We start from the raw sequence: 20,706 nt of genomic DNA, 5'->3' as shown, positions 1-20,706 counted from the left end.
CCTTACCTCTTTTGTCTCTCTTTTTATCTTTTATGTTTTTTCCTACCTCCTTTTGAAGACAATGGGCTGCTTTTCTGGGTGCCTGATGTCCTCTGCCAGCATTCAGAAGTTGTTTTGTGGACTTTACTCCGTGTTCAAATGTTCTTTTGATGTATATGTGGGGGAGAGAGTGATCTCGCCATCCTATTCCTCTGCCATCTTGTTCCTTCTCTCAGCTTTCTTTATAGTCCAACTCTCACATCCATATGTGACCGCTGGAAAAACCAGAGCCTTGACTAGATGGGCCTTTGTTGGCAAAGTAATATCTCTGCTTTTTAATTTGCTGTCTTGGTTGGTCATAACTTTTTTTGGAAGGAACAAAGTTATTTTAATTTCATGGCTGCAGTCACCATCTGCAGTGATTTTGGAGCCCAAAAGAATAAAGTCTGTCACTGTTTCCCCATCTATTTCCCATGAAGTGATGGGACTGGATGCCATGATCTTAGGTTTCTGAATGCTGAGTTTTAAGCCAACTTTTTCACTCTCCTCTTTCACTTTCATCAAGAGGCTCTTCAGTTCTTCTTCACTGTCTGCCATAAGGGTGGTGTCATTTGCAAATCTGAGGTTATTGATATTTATCCCAGCAATCTTGATTCCAGCTTGTGCTTCATCCAGCCCAGCATTTCTCATGATGTACTTTGCATATAAATTAAAGAAGCAGAGTGACAATATACAACCTTGACGTACTCCTTTCCCAATTTGGAACCAGTCCGTTGTTCCATGTCCAGTTCTAACTGTTGCTTTCTGACCTGCATACAGATTTCTCAAGAGGCAGGTCAGGTGGTCTGGTATTCCCACCTCTTTCAGAATTTTCCACAGTTTGTTGTGATCCACACAGTCAACGGCTTTGGCATAGTCAATGAAGCAGAAATAGATGTTTTTCTGGAACTCTCTTGCTTTCTCCATGATCCAGCAGATGTTGGCAATTTGATCTCTGGTTCCTCTGCTTTCCTAAATCCAGCTTGAACATCTGGAAGATCACGATTCACATACTGTTGAAGCCTGACTTGGAGCATTTTGAGCATTACTTTACTAGCATGTGCAATTGTGTAGTAGTTTGAGCATTCTTTGGCGTTGCCTTTTTTTGGGATTGGAATGAAGACTGACCTTTTCCAGTCCTGTGGCCACTGCTGAGTTTTCCAAATTTGCTGGCATATTAAGTGCAGCACTTTCACAGCATCATCTTTCAGGATTTGAAATAGTTCAACTGGAATTCCATAACCTCCACTGGCTTTGTTCGTAGTTGATGTTTCCTAAGGCCCACTTAACTTTGCATTCCAGGATGTCTGGCTCTGGGTTGGTGATCATACCATTGTGATTATCTGGGCCCTGGAGATCTTTTTTGAGTAGTTCTTCTGTGTATTCTTACCACCTCTTCTTAATATCTCTTGTTTCTTTTAGGTCCATACCATTTCTGTCCCTTATTGTGCCCATCTTTGCATGAAATGTTCCCTTGGTATCTCTAATTTTCTTGAAGAGATCTCTAGTGTTTCCCATTCTATTGTTTTCCTCTATTTCTTTGCACTGATCACTGAGTAAGGCTTTCTTATCTCTCCTTGCTATTCTTTAAAACTGTGCATTCAAACGGGTATATCTTTCCTTTTCTCCTTTGCCTCTTGCTTCTCTTCTATTCACAGGTATTTGTAAGCCCTCCTCAGACAACCATTTTCCCTTTTTGCATTTCTTTTCCATAAAAGTTAACAATGCTTAAATACTGATATAACGTCAACACTTTTTTTATGGTACATGGTAAGGGAACTGCTGCTGCTACTGCTACTACTGCTAAGTCACTTCAGTCGTGTCCGACTCTGTGTGACTCCATAGACGGCAGCCCATCAGGCTCCCCCGTCCCTGGGATTCTCCAGGCAAGAACACTGGAGTGGGTTGCCATTTCCTTCTCCAATGTGTGAAAGTGAAAAGGGAAAGTGAAGTTGCTCAGTCATGTCTGACTCGTAGCGACCCCATGGACTGCAGCCTACCAGGCTCCTCCGTCCATGGGATTTTCTAGGCAAGAGTACTGGAGTGGCTTGCCATTGCCTTCTCCAGGTAAGGGAACAGAGAGGAAAAAAGACAAAGATATCTTGAAAAAAGTGAAAGTGTTAATTATTCAGTTTTGTCTGACTCTTTGTGACCCGATGGGCTATAGCTGGCTAGGCTTCTCTGTCCATGGAATTCTCCAGGCAAGAATAATAGAGAGGGTACCCATTCCCTCCTCCAGGGGATCTTGAGCCAGGGATCAAACCTGGGTCTCCTGTGTTGCAAGCAAATTTTTTACCATCTGAGCTGTCAGGCAAGCCCATACATATAATATTCACACAAAACTGTATTCATAATAAAATAACAGAAATACTCATGACAGTTATAGTCTTTATTTCTGTAGCTGATCATGTGGTCATAGCTGATAATTATAATACCTTCTCCTATTACTTATTCTAGGGCTTCCCAGGTGGTACCAGTGGTAAAGAATCCACCTGTAATGCAGGAGACATAAGGGACACATGTTCTATCCCTGGGTTGGGAAGATCCCCTGGAGGTGGAAATGGCAAAACACTCCAGTATTCTTTCCTGGAGAATCCCATGGACAGAGGAGCCTGGTGGGCTATGGTCCATGGAGATGCAAAGAGTGAGACACGACTGAAGTGACTTAGCACACACGCACTACCCATTTGACTCCTTTGCCTTCAGCAAGTATGCAAACTGGTCATGTTTCTTACCTAGGGAAGTCACCCAACCCTTCATTCTTAAAGGGTCTGGACCATCTGTAGTCCTGTCTGGATTGAGTGGTTATAGTTTTCCATTTACCTTAATCAGAAGGCATGATAATATTAACAGACATCCTAACAGATCTACTGTATTCTGGGCATACATTTCCTTACCTCTTTGGTGGCATAACAGTTCAGTCTCCCCCTGGTAATTATGATCAGTCACTCCAGCCAACACAATAATTCTCTTCTTTACCTGTCATGAGGGGCTCCAAGTAGCCAGGTGGCAGTATTAACCTCCAGTTCAATAGAATCATTGTTGAGTCATCTGGTGGAAACATTTCCTTCTCTGGAACCAAGACATCGAAGTCATCAAACCATAAAGTCACAGATATAAGATGCAAAAATTTTGCTATTGGGTCACTAGGATTAACTGTGAGCGGTGCCAGTACAGTTTCTACCCCTTGATCACTAGACTCACGAATCTAGGCTATCATATAAATATGATATTGCACCATATAAATATGATATTGCATCATATATTGTACACTGATTTAGAGCATATGCAGCTTTCTGTAGAACCTTACCCCAGCCCAGAAAAGTATTCCTCCTAACTGGTTTGTAACTGAGGCTTCAAATCCTTTGTAACTGAGGATTCTGCCATCCTATCAAGCCAGGTACTTCAGTATGGTAGGGGACATAGTAAGACAAGTGAGTCCCATAAGCATGGGGCCCTTGTAACGCTTCCTTTGCTATGATTTGAGTTCCTTGATCAGAAGCAAGTCTGTGTGAACTATCATGGCAGTGGACAAGGTATTCTAAACACCAAATCCATGTTTGGTGGTTTTGGCATAAGCATTGCATGTAGAGAAGGCAAATCGATACCTAGAGTGTCTATTCCATTAAGAACAAAATATGGCCCCTTCCATGACATATACCATCCAATTAATCAACTTGCACCAGGTAGTTGGCTGATCACGTTGGGGTATGATGCCATATGGGGCTCAGTGTTAGTATCTGTCGCTGGCAGACCAGACACTCAGTGGTGGCCATGGCCAGGTTGGTCTTGGTAAGGAGTCCGTGTTGCTCAGCCCATGCATAGCTTCCATCCCTGACATCATGCCACTTTGCTCATGACCCCACGGGGCAATGACAGGGGTCTGGGAAAAGAGGCAGACTGGTGTTCACAGAACATGTCATCTGATCCTATTGATTATTATCATCCCCCTCTTCTGGCATCACCCTTCAGTGAGCATTTACCTAGGACACGAATATCCTCATGGTTTTGCACACTCAGAGAGATCCATCAACATACTTCCTCCTGAAATTTCTTCATCATCCACTTTCCAATCATACTTCTTCCAAGTGCCTGATCATCCAACCAAACTGTGGCCACCACCCATGAATCAGGATAAAGGTGCATGCCTGCCCTTTTCTCCTTCAGGGTGAAGTGAACAAACAGGTGCACTGCCCAAAGTTCTGCCCAGTTTGTTTTCACCACTATCCTCAAGGGCTATTCTGGAAAGAAGCTGTAGGGCTGCAACTGTCCACTTGGAGGTGGTGCTTGGGGTATGATGCCATATGGGGCTCAGTGTTAGTATCTGTCGCTGGCAGACTGGACAATCAGTGGTGGCCATGGCCAGGTTGGTCTTGCATATTCTGAAGAACCATCTATAAACCAGGTCTCGATCTTCTTCTCCTCTGTCAACTGGTCATCCAGAATGCCCCGTGAGGTCATAGGGACAGGCTAGGAAAAAGAAGGCAGTGTCACACGAGTGGGGGTCATGGACATTTGGGTCACTTCTTCATGTAACTTACTTGTGCCTTCAGGGCTCAGACCCAGCCAGGTACACATCACTTCTATTTGATGATGGAGTGTTGCTGCAAATGCCTATCTCTGTAACTTCACAGGTCAGGTAATGTTTAGTTAATAATGGGGTGTTCAGGTCACATGTTAAATCATTCAGTCTCTACAAAGGCCCCATAGCAGGCCAAGAGCTTTCTCAAAAGGAGAGTAGTTATCTGCAAATGACAGCAGAGCCTTGCTCCATTATTGTAAAGGATTATGCCACAATTCACCTGTAGGGACCTGTCAAAGGCTCCAACAGCATCCTATGTGACACCGACACTTCAAGGACCGCTGGATTTTCTGGATCTTATGGCCCATTTGGCAGACCAGCACACACAGCACAACTTTTTTCAGGGTTCAGAGAGTAAGCAGCAAAAAAGAAACAAATCACAGAAGTTATGCAAAGTCCAACAGGTGGTGATCTGGAATGGGTGATATTTAAAGAACCGGCAGGCATCCAGGAATTCTGCCATAACTTAGGAAAAGAACTAGCAAGATAAGCAGATTTTTGGTTTCAGCAGAAATATACCTCCTGAGAAAGCAAAAATTAGCTTGGACTGAGAAAGTAAAAATTTCCCACCATTTGTCAGAATGAAAAATCAGACAGAAATGAAGCCAGCTGCAAACGTAACAGAAAATAACATCTCTCTCAAGGACACTGAGTTTATAAAGGGTCCTAACAACCTCCTACTCTGAATGTTGTTTTTGTTGTCGTTCGGTCACTAAGTTGTGTCTGACTCTTTGCAACCCCATGGACTGCAGCAAGCCAGGCTTTCCTGTCGTTCTTCATCTCCAGCAGGTTCCTCAAGCTCATGTCCACTGAGCTGGTACTTCTATCCAACCGTCTCATCCTCTGTTGCTCCCTTCTCTTGCCCTCAGTCTTTCCCAGAATCAGGGCTTTTCCCAATGAGCGGACTCTTCACATCAGGTGGGCAGAGTATTGCAGCTTTATCATCAGTCCTTCCAGGGAATATTCAGGGTTGATTTCCTTTAGGATTGACTGGATTTATCTCCTTGCAGTTCAAGGGACTCTGAAGAGTCTTCTCCAGAGACTCCTGCTTTATTAATCACTGAAAATTTTCATTCTCTAAAACTATAGTTTAGCAGACACTTTCCCTTTTAAATTTATATTAGTGGGACTTCCCTGGTGGTCCAGTAGCTAGGAATTCATCTTGCATTGCAGGAGACATGGGTTCAGTCCTGGGTTGAAGAACTAGACAAAAGATCCTACAATACAAAAGGAAGAGCCCACGTGCTGCCACTAAGAACCAACACAGTCAAAATAAATAAATAAATACCAAGTTCCTGTGTCTTCAAAAAATAAAATAAAAAATAAAATTATATCAGTAAAAATAAAACACCCAACTCTTGCCTAGAAGGTCTAAGGCACTTTGACACAAGGACTGTGTCTCAGTTTACAACCCAGGTACAGATATTCGGACACAACTGTACACATTCATCTTAACTTTACTTGGCACTTCCCGAGGACACAGGAACCTGGGACTATTTTACAATCCAAATCTGATGCTGACCCCTTTAGCCATAGCCTGCTTTGCTTTGCTCCTCTCAAACACAGCTTCCTTTAAAGTGAAAAGTGAAAGTGTTAGTCCCTCAGTCATATCCGACCCTTTTTGACCCTGTGGACTATAGCTCATCAGGCTCCTCTGACCATGGGCTTCTCCAGGCAAGAATACTGGAGTGGGTTGCCATTCCTTTCTTCAGGGGATCTTCCCAACCCAGAGATTGAATCCAGGTCTCCGGCTCTGCAGGCAGATTCTTTACCAGCTACGTCATTTAAATATCACCTCAATTCCACCCTTTCCCCCAAATCCTACAAGAGTTCTATATTTTCCTTTGCTAAGACTCCAAAGCTGTTCTGGTGGGCAGTCTCCTTCCTTGCGTTGGGTCCAGAAGCCTGACTGTGTCAGACAATTTGTTTCTGGTTGTCCTAAGCTGATGGACCTGTGTGCTCAGTCTCTCAGTCATTTAGTCACATCAGATTCTTTGGGACCCTATGGACTGAGGGCCCTCCAGGCTTCTTGGTTCATGGAACTTCCCAGGCAAGAATACTGGAATGGGTTGCCATTTCCTTCTCCAAGGGATCTTTCCTTAAGTTGACGGGGCTGGGTACAATTCTAATCAGTGTACATGCTAGAATGAGATAAGGAAGCTATGAGGAAGCCCATTTAGAAAGGGGAAAGGAGATTGTTGCTTGAGGACAAGGTAAGAACCCATTGAAGGGAATCAGGATATTAGGACAAGACAAAAAGTATTGAATGCACTTTGGTGCCAAGCACAAGTGTTGGTTGAGATACAGCCTCAGTATCTCCTGCCTTCAGTTCAGATCGAGTGAGGATAGCAAGGAAGATTCCATGGTTTCAACTGGGGAAAGTATTCACATTAAGGAGGTAGGAGCCAGGACCAGCTGGTTGTGACTGAACTCTTGGGAGCAGGCAAACGAGCCAGTGATATAAGTTCAGGCAGAGTAGCCACTGGCGAGTGGGTTTGACTGGGGCCTCACACAGGGTGATGTGTGGGAATTAAATTCTGCAAGGGACAAAGCGTTTTTCTCCCCACAGACACTTCTTCATCTGTTTGAAGGGAAGATGCAGCAGAGAAATGCTAGGGAGGAAAGGAAGGAAAGAGTAAAGGAGGGGGAATTCCCTGGTGGTACGGTGGATAAGAATCCGCTTGTCAATGCAGGAGACACGGGTTTGATCCCTGATGCAAGAAAATCCCACATGCCGTGGAGCAACTGAGTCCGTGCACCACAGCTGCTGAGCCTGGGCTCTGGAGCCCGGGAGCCACAAACCCTGCACCCTCGAGGCGCAACGACTGCAACCTCGTGCCTCAGTGACTGCAACCCGAGCTCCCTAGAGCCTGTGCTCTGCAACAAGAGAAGCCACCGCTCACTGCAACTAGAGTGTTCCTGTGCAGCAACAAAGACCCAGGGCAACCAAAAATAAATAAAAAACAAAACAAACAAAAAGAGCAAAGGAGGGAGAACTTTAGCTAGAGGCAAAGCCCCAAATAATGGACTTGGGAGTAAAGGAAGCACTTTCTGATACAGCTCTCTGCAAATACAGGGTTTCATGCTAGGCTTTGGTACGGTACAAACTGGTGAAAAACACATTGAGCCTCCTGGATTGGTGACCTTTAGGCTTTATACCATTTTCTGAGCTGCACAAGTGCCCTGTAGGAATTAATGTTTGTATTCCTTTTTCTTTCTTTCTTTCTTTTTTAGTTTGAACCCAAGATCCCTGTTCAGAGGGGAGGGGTTGGGAACATTGAGTTATTGGCTTGTTTCACTCTCCAGAGGATTTGCTTACAAGCAGCAGGGAAAGGATCACTGTGAGAACACAATGATATTTTCATCTGTGCCTGAGCTTTTCTGTTCTGTTTCTGCTCCTTTTAGGGAGAAGAAAATAGTTCCTGGTTATTTTGGGCTACAGCTTTTCAGAACTTCCATTACAAATCATAAAGCAAATTTGACTTCTGGGAAATTCCATTCCAATTGATAATTTTAAATGTATTTCTATGGTGAGGTGAGGACTCTCTAAAGGTTACCTTTTCATAATCTGTTTCAGAAAATAGATTTTATAGCAAAAAAAAAAAAACCCAAAAAACCCTTGCTACATTTTTTTTGATTTGTGGTATGAGTAGCTGCAGAAGAAATTTCTGGGTCAGGTGAAGGGTAAGATGACCTCTGAGAGCCAGTTTTAAAATCATGCATCTCAGTCATAGGTTTCCCGAGTCACTCAGGGGTAAAAAATCTGCCTGCTATGCGGGAGTTGTGGGTTTGATTCATGGGTGGGGAAGATCCCCTGGAGAAGGGCATGGCAACCCACTCCAGTATTCTTGCCTGAAGAATTCCATGGACAGAGGAGCCCGGTGGGCTATGATCCATGGGGTCACAAAGAGTCGGACATGACTGAGTGACTGAGCATGCATGCATCTCAGTCATATGTGGTGTAATTCATGCAACAAACGTGAAACCTTAAAATCCCAATAAACCCACCATCAGCATCATGACAGCCTCTTGTTCAAAAGATGGCACTGTTACCTTGGCTCTTTTACTGTATTACAGAAAGCGGTCCCCCACAGCCACCCTTCCCAACCCCTCCACACACATATCACTCTTTCTTGTTCTATTGTTTTTTTAAAAAAAACACCACTTCGAAAGTAGGAAAGAGACTTAGAGGTTTGTCAGGAGAAAAGTGAAGATGAAAAGTAAACCCATAATGATTACTAGCAGTAATATTGTTTTATAACACTTTTCCAAACCAGTAACTTTTGCATCTTTTTTTACTGCAACCAACAGCATACGCATACTTAAACATATTTGTGTATGTAAGTATACAGAGATAAACAAAATCGTTTCACAGAACACTACACATTGTTCACTAAAGGTTTTTCTTTCTTATTCTTTCATTTTGCAAAGTGTTGCTCATGAGTCATGATATCATGATCAACTAAATGAGTGGCAACCTGCACTTTTAAAAAAATAAGACTCTGATGGGCAATAATTAGCAGATAGTCCATTAATCTTTAACCCAGAGAATAACCTAAAAGCAATTTTATTTTCTAATACCAGACTTCTTGTGTTAAAAGGATCTCTTGAGACATTCTCTGTGAGTGTCTCCTTTATTTTTACCTGGGACACAAATGGAGGTCAAAGCAGACCTGATTACAGAGGAAAATCAGGACCATAGTCTTACTTCCTGATTTCTGACATCAGCCATAGATTCAGAACAACATCCGTCCCCAACAGCCAGACCAGAACAACCTTTTCAAATGAAGTCTTTAAAGAACTGGCTGGAAATTTATCCAACTTGACTCAGGTGATACCTGAAAAGTTTCTCAACTAGAAATAAAGGGTGACAGAAAAATAGGGACAGGTGAAATACCTAAGGCATTTCATAAAATGAAATACAAAACAGCTGTGAAAAGAATGTCAGGCTCTGTGTAATAAACCCATATTCAAAAAGAGTAAGTTAAACACACCATGTGTGGTAGACTTCCACGTGTTTTTAAAAAGGGGATATACCTGTTTATATGTGCATAGAATATTTATGAACAGTTCCACGAGATATTAATTGTAGTAATTGGAATTGTCTCTAGGGAAGAAAAATAGAAGACAGGGAGTCTGGAATGATAGTTCAGTCGCTCAGTCATGTCCAACTTTGTGACCCCCATGGACTGCAGCACACCGGGCTTCCCTGTCCATCACCAATTCCTGGAGCTTACTCAAACTCATGTCCATCTAGTCGGTGATGCCATCCAACCATCTCATCCTCTGTCGTCCCCGTCTCCTCCTCTTCAGTATTTCCCACTATCAGGGTCTTTTCTAATGAGTCAGTTCTTCGCATCAGGTGGCCAGGTATTGGAGTTTCAGCTTCAGCATCAGTCCTTCCAGTGAATATTCAGGACTGATTTCCTTTAGGATAGACTGGTTGGATCTCCTTGCAGTCCAAGGGACTCTCCAGAGTCTTCTCCAACACCACAGTTCAAAAACATCAACTCTTCGGCACATCATAGAGATTGAATATGTTTATATACCTTTTCATTGTGTTTTAAATTTTTATGTTGTGTCTGTGTGTACATATATATATATAAAATTTTCAATTAATTTCAGGGAATTCCCTGGATGTTCAATTGTTAGGAGTTGGTGCTTTCACTGCTTGGGCCCACATTTAGTCCCTGGATGGGGAATTAAAATCCTACTAGTCTCAAGGCAGACTGAAAAAAAACAACAACTAATTTTAAAAAATATGATAGAGGAAGTAAGTACTCACAAACTCATTAAGATGAAGGGAGTTTTCTTGTCTATAGTCATATAAATAGATGTTTATTATAGCACCAAAATTCATTTTTTCTCATTTGTATATCATATAATTTACAAAGAGTTTCTTATCCATTGCCTGACTTAATGCCCATGACAGCATTTTGAAATAGGTAGGACAGTTACTAGAAGCCACAATTTACAAACTGGGAAAAACAAAAAATCCTGAAGCCTAAAGGATCCTGTTAAAAATCTAGAGCATATTTTAAGGGAAGAAGTTTGGAGTCATTTCCAGACTATAATATAGTAGAAATCTGAAGTTTTATAGTATTATGAGTTACCAAGTAGTATATTAATAGCCGAATTTTTAAAGCCTTCAGCATTATTACTTACAATATTGATCTCTTAACTAAGAAAATCTTGCATAAAAGAAGGAGGGAAAAAAACCCTACTGAAACTCTTTGTGTAAAATATGCCTAATAGTAGAAAATAAATTGTCAACTAATGACTGGTTGAAAATGAACATAAAAAAAGCTAAATTCAAAACTTTGCCATACAGAATTTTACCTTTGAATTAGAACAAATGCAAAATAATTACCAAAGTGGAAAAAGAGGGAACTTACAAATCATCACTACTAAATCTTGATTAATACACTAAGGTTTATGGTTATGGTCATTATATCTTCCAGAATCCCAGACAAGCCAATTTTATACCTCCTTTTCCCAAGTAATTATTCATAGCAGCCCTTTCACTCTCAAGGGTGTTCTAGCTTGGGTGATAAATTATATCACCCTGTTAAACATCACACTCTAGTCTCATACATCTTTAAGATCCTCATGTTCTAGGGTTAGGACTTCATCTCAAAACTAAGAGGTACCCTCATTCATGCAAAATCATGCTCAGATTTTAGTTGAATGTACTAAAGAATGTTCAGACTACCGCACAATTGCACTCATTTCACAGGCTAGCAAAGTTATGCTCAAAATCCTTCAAGCTAGGCTTCAACAGTATATGAACTAAGAACTTCCAGATGTACAAGCTGGATTCAGAAAAGTAGACGAACCAGAGATCAAATTGCCAACAGCCGTTGGATCATAGAAAAAAAAAGCTAGAGAATTCCAGAAAAACATCTACTTCTGCTTCATTGACTACACTAAAGCCTTTGGCTGTGTGAATCACAAGAAACTGTGGAAAATTATTAAAGAGATGGGAATACCAGACCACTTTTCCTGCCTCCTGAGAAACCTGTATGCAGGTCAAGAAGCAACAGTTAGAACCGGACACGGAACAACAGACTGGTTCCAAATAGGAAAGTAGTATGTCAAGGCTGTATTTTGTCACTCTGCTTATTTAACTTATATGCAGAGTACATCATGAGAAACGCTGGGCTGGATGAAGCACAGGCTAGAATCAAGATTGCTGCAAGAAATATCAGTAACCTCAGATATGCAGATGACACCACCCTTATGGCAGAAAGTGAGGAGGAATTAAAGAGCCTTTTGATGAAAGTGAATGAGGAAAGTGAAAAAGCTGGCTTAAAACTCAACATTCAGAAAACAAAGATCATGGCATCTGGTCCCATCACTTCAGGGCAAATAGATGGGGAAACAATGGGAACAGTGTCAGACTTTATTTTCTTGGGCTCCAAAAACCACTGCAGGTGGTAGCTGCAGCAATGAAATCAAAAGATGCTTGTTCCTTGGAAGAAAAGCAATGACAAACCTAGACAACTTATTAAAAAACAGAGACATTACTTTGCCTACAAAGGTCCATGTAATCAAAGCTACCGTTTTTCCAGTAGTCACATATGGCTGTGAGAACTGGACAATAAAAGAAGGCTGAGCACTGAAGAATTGATGCCTTCAAACTGTGGTACTGGAGAAGATTCTTGAGAGTCCCTTGGACAGCTAGGAGATCTAACCAGTCAATCCTAAAGGAAATCAATCCTTAATATTCCATTGGAAGGATGGATGCTGAAGCTGAAACTCCAATACTTTGGCCACAGATGCGAAGAACTGACTCATTGGAAAAGCCCCTGATGCTGGGAGATATTTAAAGCAGGAGAAGGGGACGGCAGAGTACAAGATGGTTGGGTGGCATCACCCACTCAATGGACATGAGTCTGAGCAAGCTCTGGGAGATGGTGAAGGACAGGGAAGCCTGGTGAGCTGCAGTCCATGGGGTCGCAAAGAGTTGGACATGACCTAGCGGCTGAACAACAACAACTGACTCTCAGATTTTAAAAATGTGGGCAGTTTCCAGACCAACTGTTGGCTTTATTAAAGAGATTAATAGGGAGTCTCCGGGTCTGACTTGGGATTTTTCATCTGTGGGGATTTAAAAGCAAATATGAGCCAGGTTTAACTTGGTGAGATTGAGGAAAGTAAAAGTGAAAGTCGCTCAGTCGTGTCCGACTCGTTGCGACCCCATGTGCTGTAACAGTCCATGGAATTCTCCAGGCCAGAGTACTGGAGTGGGTAGCTGTTCCCTTCTCCAGTGGATCTTCCCAACTCAGGGGTCAAACCCCAGGTCTCCTGCATTGCTGGCGGATTCTTTACCAGCTGAGCCACCAGGCAAGCCCGAGATTGAGGAAGACAACTAAATCCTCTTAGCAGGGTTCTGAACAGAGAGTTCAAAAAGTGCACTCCCTCCAAGAGCCCTTCATTCGTGAATTCGTTTATTTATTAATAGTTGGAGAGTGGCAACTTGAGGCAAGGCATGTTCTAAGTACGGCCTCAGTTTCATCAATAATTTTATGAACTTTACGCTACACTTCCAGCAGTGCTTTTCAGGAATGTGATCTTATATGTAAGATTTTGCTGTTTAAACGAGACTCTAAATTCTTTTCTGTCTAGAACTCTTTAGGATTTCCATAATTTGTAAATACTCTATTCTCTAATTACAAAGATTATTCCCATGGTTTGGGCAAATTAAATGGTGCTGTGATTTTTTATGTTGCAAAATATTTCTTCCTTAGAACAAGCAAATGAGTCGTAGCCAAGCTGGAGATCATGATGAGAGCATCTTTTACTCAGCTGTAAGCAGACCATCTACTCAGAATATAGATATAATTACTGCAAGATTAGGCCAATGCCACTAATTATTTATAAGATGTGTTTGCGTGCTAATACATTTTCTAAAACACTTGGCATTTAAATTGAAGTTATTAGTATGTGATCACTTGAGGTTTCTGTGTAAAGTACTAAAGAACATTTCAATTGTTATTCTATGTTTGCATTTATACTTTTAACAAAATCTTTTCCAAATATATTTAACACGCATGTAACACAGTCAGATTCTCTCTCTGAGGGTGTTGGGACCTGGTCCTGAATCCGACAATTTGACTCTTTCCTTGTGTCTGTAGATGTATGGATCTTTACATAGATCTTCTCTTTATTCCTCCCCTTTCTTAACTTTCCTGGAAATCTTTATTTCCTATCAATTACTCACCAGACTTTTCACAAAAGGAGTCTTGTGGGGTTTTCTTTAGTTCTAATCGTCACTTGTTGAGTGATTACTGTCACTGCCTTCACTGTCACTGGCACTGTCGCTACTGCCTCCATTGTTGTTGCCATTACCAGACTGGCTCTTGCTGCCACTCTTATTGCTGCTGTCGCTGCTGTCGCTGCTGTCATTACTGTCTGATTTGCTGCCGCTGCTGTCACTACTGTCTGATTTGCTGTCACTGTCACTGCTGTCACTGCTGTCTGATTTGCTGTCACTGCTGTCGCTGCTGTCTGATTTGCTGTCACTGCTGTCTGATTTGCTGTCACTGCTGTCGCTGCTGTCACTGCTGTTACTGTCACTGCTGTCACTGTCGCTGCTGTCATTACTGTCTGATTTGCTGCCGCTGCTGTCACTACTGTCTGATTTGCTGTCACTGTCACTGCTGTCGCTGCTGTCTGATTTGCTGTCACTGTCACTGCTGTCGCTGCTGTCTGATTTGCTGTCACTGCTGTCGCTGCTGTCACTGCTGTTACTGTCACTGCTGTCGCTGCTGTCTGATTTGCTGTCACTGCTGTCGCTGCTGTCACTGCTGTCACTGTCACTGCTGTCACTACTGTCTGATTTGCTGTCACTGCTGTCACTGCTGTCACTGTCACTGCTGTCGCTGCTGTCACTACTGTCTGATTTGCTGTCACTGCTGTCACTGTCACTGCTGTCGCTGCTGTCTGATTTGCTGTCACTGCTGTCACTGTCACTGCTGTCACTACTGTCTGATTTGCTGTCACTGCTGTCACTGCTGTCACTGTCACTGCTGTCACTGTCACTGTCTGATTTACTGTCACTGTCACTGCTGTCACTGCTGTCGCTGCTGTCACTACTGTCTGATTTGCTGTCACTGCTGTCACTGTCACTGCTGTCGCTGCTGTCACTGTCACTGTCTGATTTACTGTCACTGTCACTGCTGTCACTGCTGTCACTACTGTCTGATTTGCTGTCACTGCTGTCACTGTCACTGCTGTCGCTGCTGTCTGATTTGCTGTCACTGCTGTCACTGTCACTGCTGTCACTGTCACTGCTGTCGCTGCTGTCTGATTTGCTGTCACTGCTGTCACTACTGTCTGATTTGCTGTCACTGCTGTCGCTGCTGTCTGATTTGCTGTCACTGCTGTCACTACTGTCTGATTTGCTGTCACTGCTGTCACTGTCACTGCTGTCACTGCTGTCTGATTTGCTGTCACTGCTGTCGCTGCTGTCACTGTCACTGCTGTCACTACTGTCTGACTTGCTGTCACTGCTGTCGCTGCTGTCACTGCTGTCGCTGTCACTGCTGTCACTGCTGTCTGACTTGCTGTCACTGCTGTCGCTGCTGTCACTGCTGTCGCTGTCACTGCTGTCACTGCTGTCTGACTTGCTGTCACTGCTGTCTCTGCTGTCACTGCTGTCGCTGTCACTGCTGTCACTGTCACTGCTGTCACTGCTGTCTGACTTGCTGTCACTGCTGTCGCTGCTGTCACTGCTGTCACTGTCACTGCTGTCACTGCTGTCACTGCTGTCGCTGCTGTCACTGCTGTCACTGTCACTGCTGTCGCTGCTGTCACTACTGTCTGATTTGCTGTCACTGCTGTCACTGTCACTGCTGTCACTGTCACTGTCTGATTTACTGTCACTGTCACTGCTGTCACTGCTATCACTGCTGTCGCTGCTGTCACTACTGTCTGATTTGCTGTCACTGCTGTCGCTGCTGTCACTACTGTCTGATTTGCTGTCACTGCTGTCACTGTCACTGCTGTCGCTGCTGTCTGATTTGCTGTCGCTGCTGTCTGATTTGCTGTCACTGCTGTCACTGCTGTCACTGTCACTGTCTGATTTACTGTCACTGTCACTGCTGTCACTGTTGCTGCTGTCACTGTCACTGCTGTCACTGCTGTCTGATTTGCTGTCACTGCTGTCGCTGCTGTCACTGTCACTGTCTGATTTACTGTCACTGTCACTGCTGTCGCTGCTGTCACTGCTGTCTGGTTTGTCTTTGCTGTTGTCTGATTTGCCATTGTCATCACCTCCATTGTTACCATCGCCATCCCTACCACTATCATTAGCATCTGATGTGTTATCACTACCATCATCATCTCCTTTGGAGCCACTGTCATTGCCATTATCATTTGATTCATCAGAGTTATAAGAAGTATCTCCTCGGTTACTGTGATTATTATCACCTTCAGAATTGGCATCATCACTGCCATTAGACTGATCACTGCTGTTGGGATCATCTCCTTGCATGGACTCATCGTCAAACTCGTAACTGTCATATCCATCACTGTTACTGTCACTATGAGTTTTGCTGGGTCTGAGCTTATTTCCAGGTTCCAGTTTCTGGCCAGCCCCTTGCATAACGTCAGTCTCTCCTTGCGTCTTGACATTGCCTTTGCCCAAAGTCATTCCGCGCTGGCCTTTACTCTCTTTATCTTCATTCGCTTTCCCAGCTTCTTTGGTAATATTGTTTCTGTGGCCACTGCTGGGACCTTCCACTTCCATTCCCTATGGAAATGGAGAAAAGAATGCTTAATCAGTGAATGTTATGCTAGAAAATTGCATTGGAAGACTGGGGAAATTGGCCAGAGAACAGGAGTTCAGATTCCAGTACTTCAGAAACACCTGTCTGTGAAAATGTGCTTTGTTGTACTTGAAAGTTCTCTAGTGTTTAGATTATAGACCATCCCATTCATGTTTTTATCCAGTAGGAACTTTTGTAAACAGTTACATGAAGCATTAATTATTCAGCATAAGACTTTTGAAGAACTGTAACCAAATCGTTGGAGAAGACTCTTGAGAGTCCCTTGGACTGCAAGGAGATCCAACCAGTCCATTCTAAAGGAGATCAATCCTGGGTGTTCATTGGAAGGACTGATGCTAAAGCTGAAACTGCAATACTTTGGCCACCTCATGCGACGAGTTGACTCACTGGAAAAGACTCTGATGCTGGGAAAGGTTGGGGGCGGGAGGAGAAGGGGACGACAGAGAATGAGATGGCTGGATGGCATCACCGACTCTGTGGACATGAGTTTGAGTGAACTCCGGGAGTTGGTGATAGACAGGGAGTCCTGGCGTGCTGTGATTCATGGGGTCGCGGAGAGTCAGACATGACTGAGTGACTGAACTGAACTGAACTGAACCAAATCGTCAGAAATTTCAACTTTTTAAAATTGTTCCATAGCAATGTCTAGTAAGGACTCTAGCTTCCCCATTAAAAATTCAAGTGATTTAGGTGCAAAAATACATGACTGTTCATCATGATTTATTTTTGTGCTACCATCATGGGCAGAGGAGTCTGACAGGCTACAGTCCATGGGGTTGCAAAGAGTCAAACATGACTGAGTGGCTGAGCACACACACACCATCATGAAAGGAAAGGGAGGAGTTAAACTGCCATCGAAAGAAACCAGCTTCACAAGCTAACCTTATCTTGGCTCTTCCCAATCGCGGGTGGCTCTGACTTTTCAGTGATTGTGTTTTCCACAGCTTTGTTCTCTCTGTGACTGGGTTTTTGAGTGTCCTCTGTTTTCTGGCTTTCATCATCTTCTGGAATACCGGCAGAATCTTCCTCACTCTTGGAGATGTCGTCTCCGTCAATGACATGAGCATCTTCTTTGTCCCCAGGGCCATCATGTTCACTACTAACTGAATTTTGACCTAAGCTATTGTCCTCATCATCCTCTTCTCCATGAGACTGACCCTCCTGGCCCTGGCTGGTATCACTACCCTTTTCTCCATTCCTTATTTCTTCACTGTCACCATCACCAGAGCCCTTGTCTTCATCTTCATCTGCCCCATTCCCACTAGGACTTCCTTCAAAATTATCCAAACCAACATTGTCTTCATTTCCGGCTCCACTCGCCCCTGGCAACACCCCTGCCTCCTCATTCCCATTTCTCTCACCTTCGCTCGGAGGTGTGGTTTCACTTGTGTCAGCCCCATTTCTACAGAAATTCCCACTGATTTCATCCTCCTGACCTGTACTGTTACTGCTTCCAGCTACTTGAAGGCCATCTTCTTGGACAACAGTGGCATCCTCACTTTGACTTGAATTTCCAACACCTGCATTTTGGGAATTGTTCTCAGTAATGCCATCAATATGGCTCCCATTTGCTGCTCCAGCATTGTGGATGACGCTTACTTGTCCCCTGAGGCCATTTGCAGTGATGCTATCTTCTTGTCCTTGGATCCCATCATGGTCGTATGTTTCTGGTTTTGCTGTGCCCCCCTTTAGATCCTCTGTATTCCCTTTTTCATTTACTAACACAGAACCTGTAGAAGAATTTTTCCCTCCCAGGTCTGCCCACTCAGAACCATTTCTCTCTCCTTTGTAACCATCTTTGATATCCTGTTGCCTTCCTCGTTCATTTTCATGCATGAGGCCACCACTTTCTTTGGTGGTATCATTGGCATTTAATGCATCCTGTAAAAGAGAAACAATTTAGATTAAGTTGTGGATATCATCTTAAAGCAAACTGAAAAGATGAGCATCGATTTTCTGGAAGTTAATGGAATCTAAAAGAGTTGAGAAATACATCTTATACCTGTATTGACACTTTTGATTTTGCTAGAAGATTTGAATTCACAGTTTTGTCAACAGCATGTCTCTCCAATTGCTTGATTTGAGGAACCTACCAAAGTGAAAATACTGGAAATTAAAAATATTCTTATTTTGTGTAATGTACACACATGTGCTCACACACGTGTGCACAGACACACGCACACACATATTATCCCTAGATGAAGAAAAAAAGATAACACAAAGGCCAAAGTATGATCTAGAGAAGAGTACAAAAGAGAAGCGACTTGTTGCTGCTGCTGCTGCTGCATCACTTCAGTCGTGTCCGACTCTGTGTGACCCCATAGACAGAAGCCCACCAGGGTCCCCCGTCCCTGGGATTCTCCAGGCAAGAACACTGGAGTGGGTTGCCATCTCCTTCTCCAGTGTGTGAAAGTGAAAAGTGAAAGTGAAGTCGCTCAGTCATGTCCGACCCTTAGCGACCCCACGGACTGCAGCCTACCAGGCTCCTCCATCCATGGGATTTTCTAGGCAAGAGTACTGGAGTGGCTTGCCATTGCCTTCTCCGACTTGTTACGTGGGTAGAAAAGAGAAGCGACTTGTTACATGGATTCCATAGAATTTAAACTTGGCATGTAGATATTTTTCATAATAACATTACCAATTTCACCAAGGTTTTAACCAGATCACTTATCTCAACACTAGAAAGGGAATAGTCTTCTATTAAAGATGAGGAGACAGCCTGTAAATGTGTTATCACACTTACATAATTTAAAAAATAAAACAGAAAGAAGATTCCCTAAAAAAATAAATGAGCAATAAGGATATATTGTGTAGCACAGAGAACTATAGCCATTATCTTGTAATAATTTTTAATAAGGTATAATCTGTAAAAATACTGAATCACTATGCTGCATACCTGAAACTAATATAATACTGTAAATAAACAGTACATAAATAAATTTAAATAAAAATGACATTGAAGAAAAAATGAGGAGACAGACCTTTGGTGTTTCTGTAGGACATTTCTTGCAGCAGCACCAGATCCACCCTAAGAATAATCCTGGCCAAAACCCCTAAGAGAATAGTAGGTCTGACCGAAACCAGGGGAGAAACAAAGGCAAGTCTCTGCTACTTCTGTGCCCTTCAGGAGCACAACAGAGACAGTTCAGAAAATTCTCAACCACAAAATACCATGAGGAGAGCATATCAAAATGGTAACTGTAGCAGCTGACTAATAAAGTTACAGGTGACTTAATTTTCTTCATTTATCTTTGCTGGTGTTTATCTTTCAAATTTACCTTTCGGGGTGAAACATTAGTTTTCCCTTTGCTGAAAAAAATGTGATTTTTTCCCTATTTTTCTTTGTTGAAACCTTCTTAAACAAGGCTTCATTGATAATTAGAATGAAATTCATAGGGCATGAGCAGAGATGGACAGTCTCCACAACTTCTAGGCATTAAATATAAATTAATCTGAATGAATTTTAAAAGTAAATTTTAAAATCCTTCCAACAAGACAGGACTTTCAATTAGAAGACCGGGAGCATGAGTTGGAGTGCATATTTAGTTTTGTTGAGATCCCAAACAGATCCTACAAAGTCTTTCATGCAAATCTAAATATTTAGGCTCAGCTGATCTGCAAGATCTCAAGAAAAAAATACACACACACACATATATATGTGTGTGTATTAAGAGAGATAGTAAAGTAAGAAGGTTTTTTTGAGGAAGGCATACTTACTGGAATGCCCCATGTTACTGCCCAAATGCAAAAATATACAATGATCTTCATTTTCTATAGGAATATTAATCAGTGGCTGTTATTGAAGAAAAAAAAGAACAGTAAAATACTAATTATAAAGCAAAATATAATAACCATATAATGCATTATTTTGGTCTCGAAGTTATGTGCCTCTTTCCTAGGTAACGAGTATGAACACACCATGAGAAGAAGCTGCCAAGACTCAGTGCTCCAGTACACACCCAAGCGCACACATGCTGTGTGTGGTCAGTACACACCAGGAGTGGGGTCACAGACACACAAGGGCATTATCCAGCTCAGCGTGATGATGAGCTGCTAACTCTGTGCTTTTCCAGTGAAGGGGTACAGCCAGACAGTTACAAAAGCCATAACTATAACTTTCTCCTTCTGCTGTTCCTGCTCACAACAACATCTCTTTTGAATAGTTTTCATCAAGGATCAACTAATTCTGCTAAGAGTATGCTTAATAGATGAAGGATTTATGATTCCCACCCCAAATCCACACGCGTTTGGGCTACGCTAGACTGTGTATAGGAAAGAAAGACGAAAGGATATGGAGTTTGGATTCAGAGACCT

The 20,706-nt window shown here is 42.7% G+C and overlaps 1 protein-coding gene across 2 annotated transcripts; it reads right to left on the bottom strand.

The window, feature by feature from the left end:
* Nucleotides 1–13,865: 13,865 nt before the first annotated feature.
* DSPP (dentin sialophosphoprotein) lies at nucleotides 13,866–20,160 on the bottom strand. 2 transcript variants are annotated; one of them, XM_088836104.1, is made up of 7 exons: nucleotides 20,110–20,160; nucleotides 18,395–18,481; nucleotides 17,275–18,273; nucleotides 15,764–16,355; nucleotides 14,678–15,682; nucleotides 14,291–14,647; nucleotides 13,866–14,014 (listed from the first exon to the last, which is right to left on the bottom strand). In XM_088836104.1, exons 1-7 carry the CDS (start codon nucleotides 20,158–20,160, stop codon nucleotides 13,866–13,868), a joined length of 3,240 nt encoding a protein of 1,079 aa, XP_088692230.1. The 2 variants fall into 2 exon arrangements, with proteins under 2 accessions (XP_088692230.1, XP_055291288.2); XM_055435313.2 differs by having other exon boundaries at nucleotides 13,866–16,355.
* Nucleotides 20,161–20,706: the final 546 nt, after the last annotated feature.

The sequence above is a fragment of the Moschus berezovskii genome, chromosome 5 (genome assembly GCF_049115385.1).
Source record: "Moschus berezovskii isolate FMDL1 chromosome 5, NW_MosBer_1.0, whole genome shotgun sequence".
Lineage (NCBI taxonomy): Eukaryota > Metazoa > Chordata > Mammalia > Artiodactyla > Moschidae > Moschus > Moschus berezovskii.
Note: the sequence above shows the minus strand (reverse complement) of the source record. Positions and strands in the feature narration are given on the sequence as shown.

Coding starts and splice junctions, on each gene's coding strand:
- DSPP (XM_055435313.2), bottom strand. CDS start 20,160: ATGAAGATCATTGTATATTTTTGCATTTGGGCAGTAACATGGGGCATT. Junction 18,482..20,109: donor CAGTAACATGGGGCATTCCA/GTAAGTATGCCT, acceptor TCACTTTGGTAG/GTTCCTCAAATCAAGCAATT. Junction 18,274..18,394: donor AATCAAAAGTGTCAATACAG/GTATAAGATGTA, acceptor TCTCTTTTACAG/GATGCATTAAATGCCAATGA.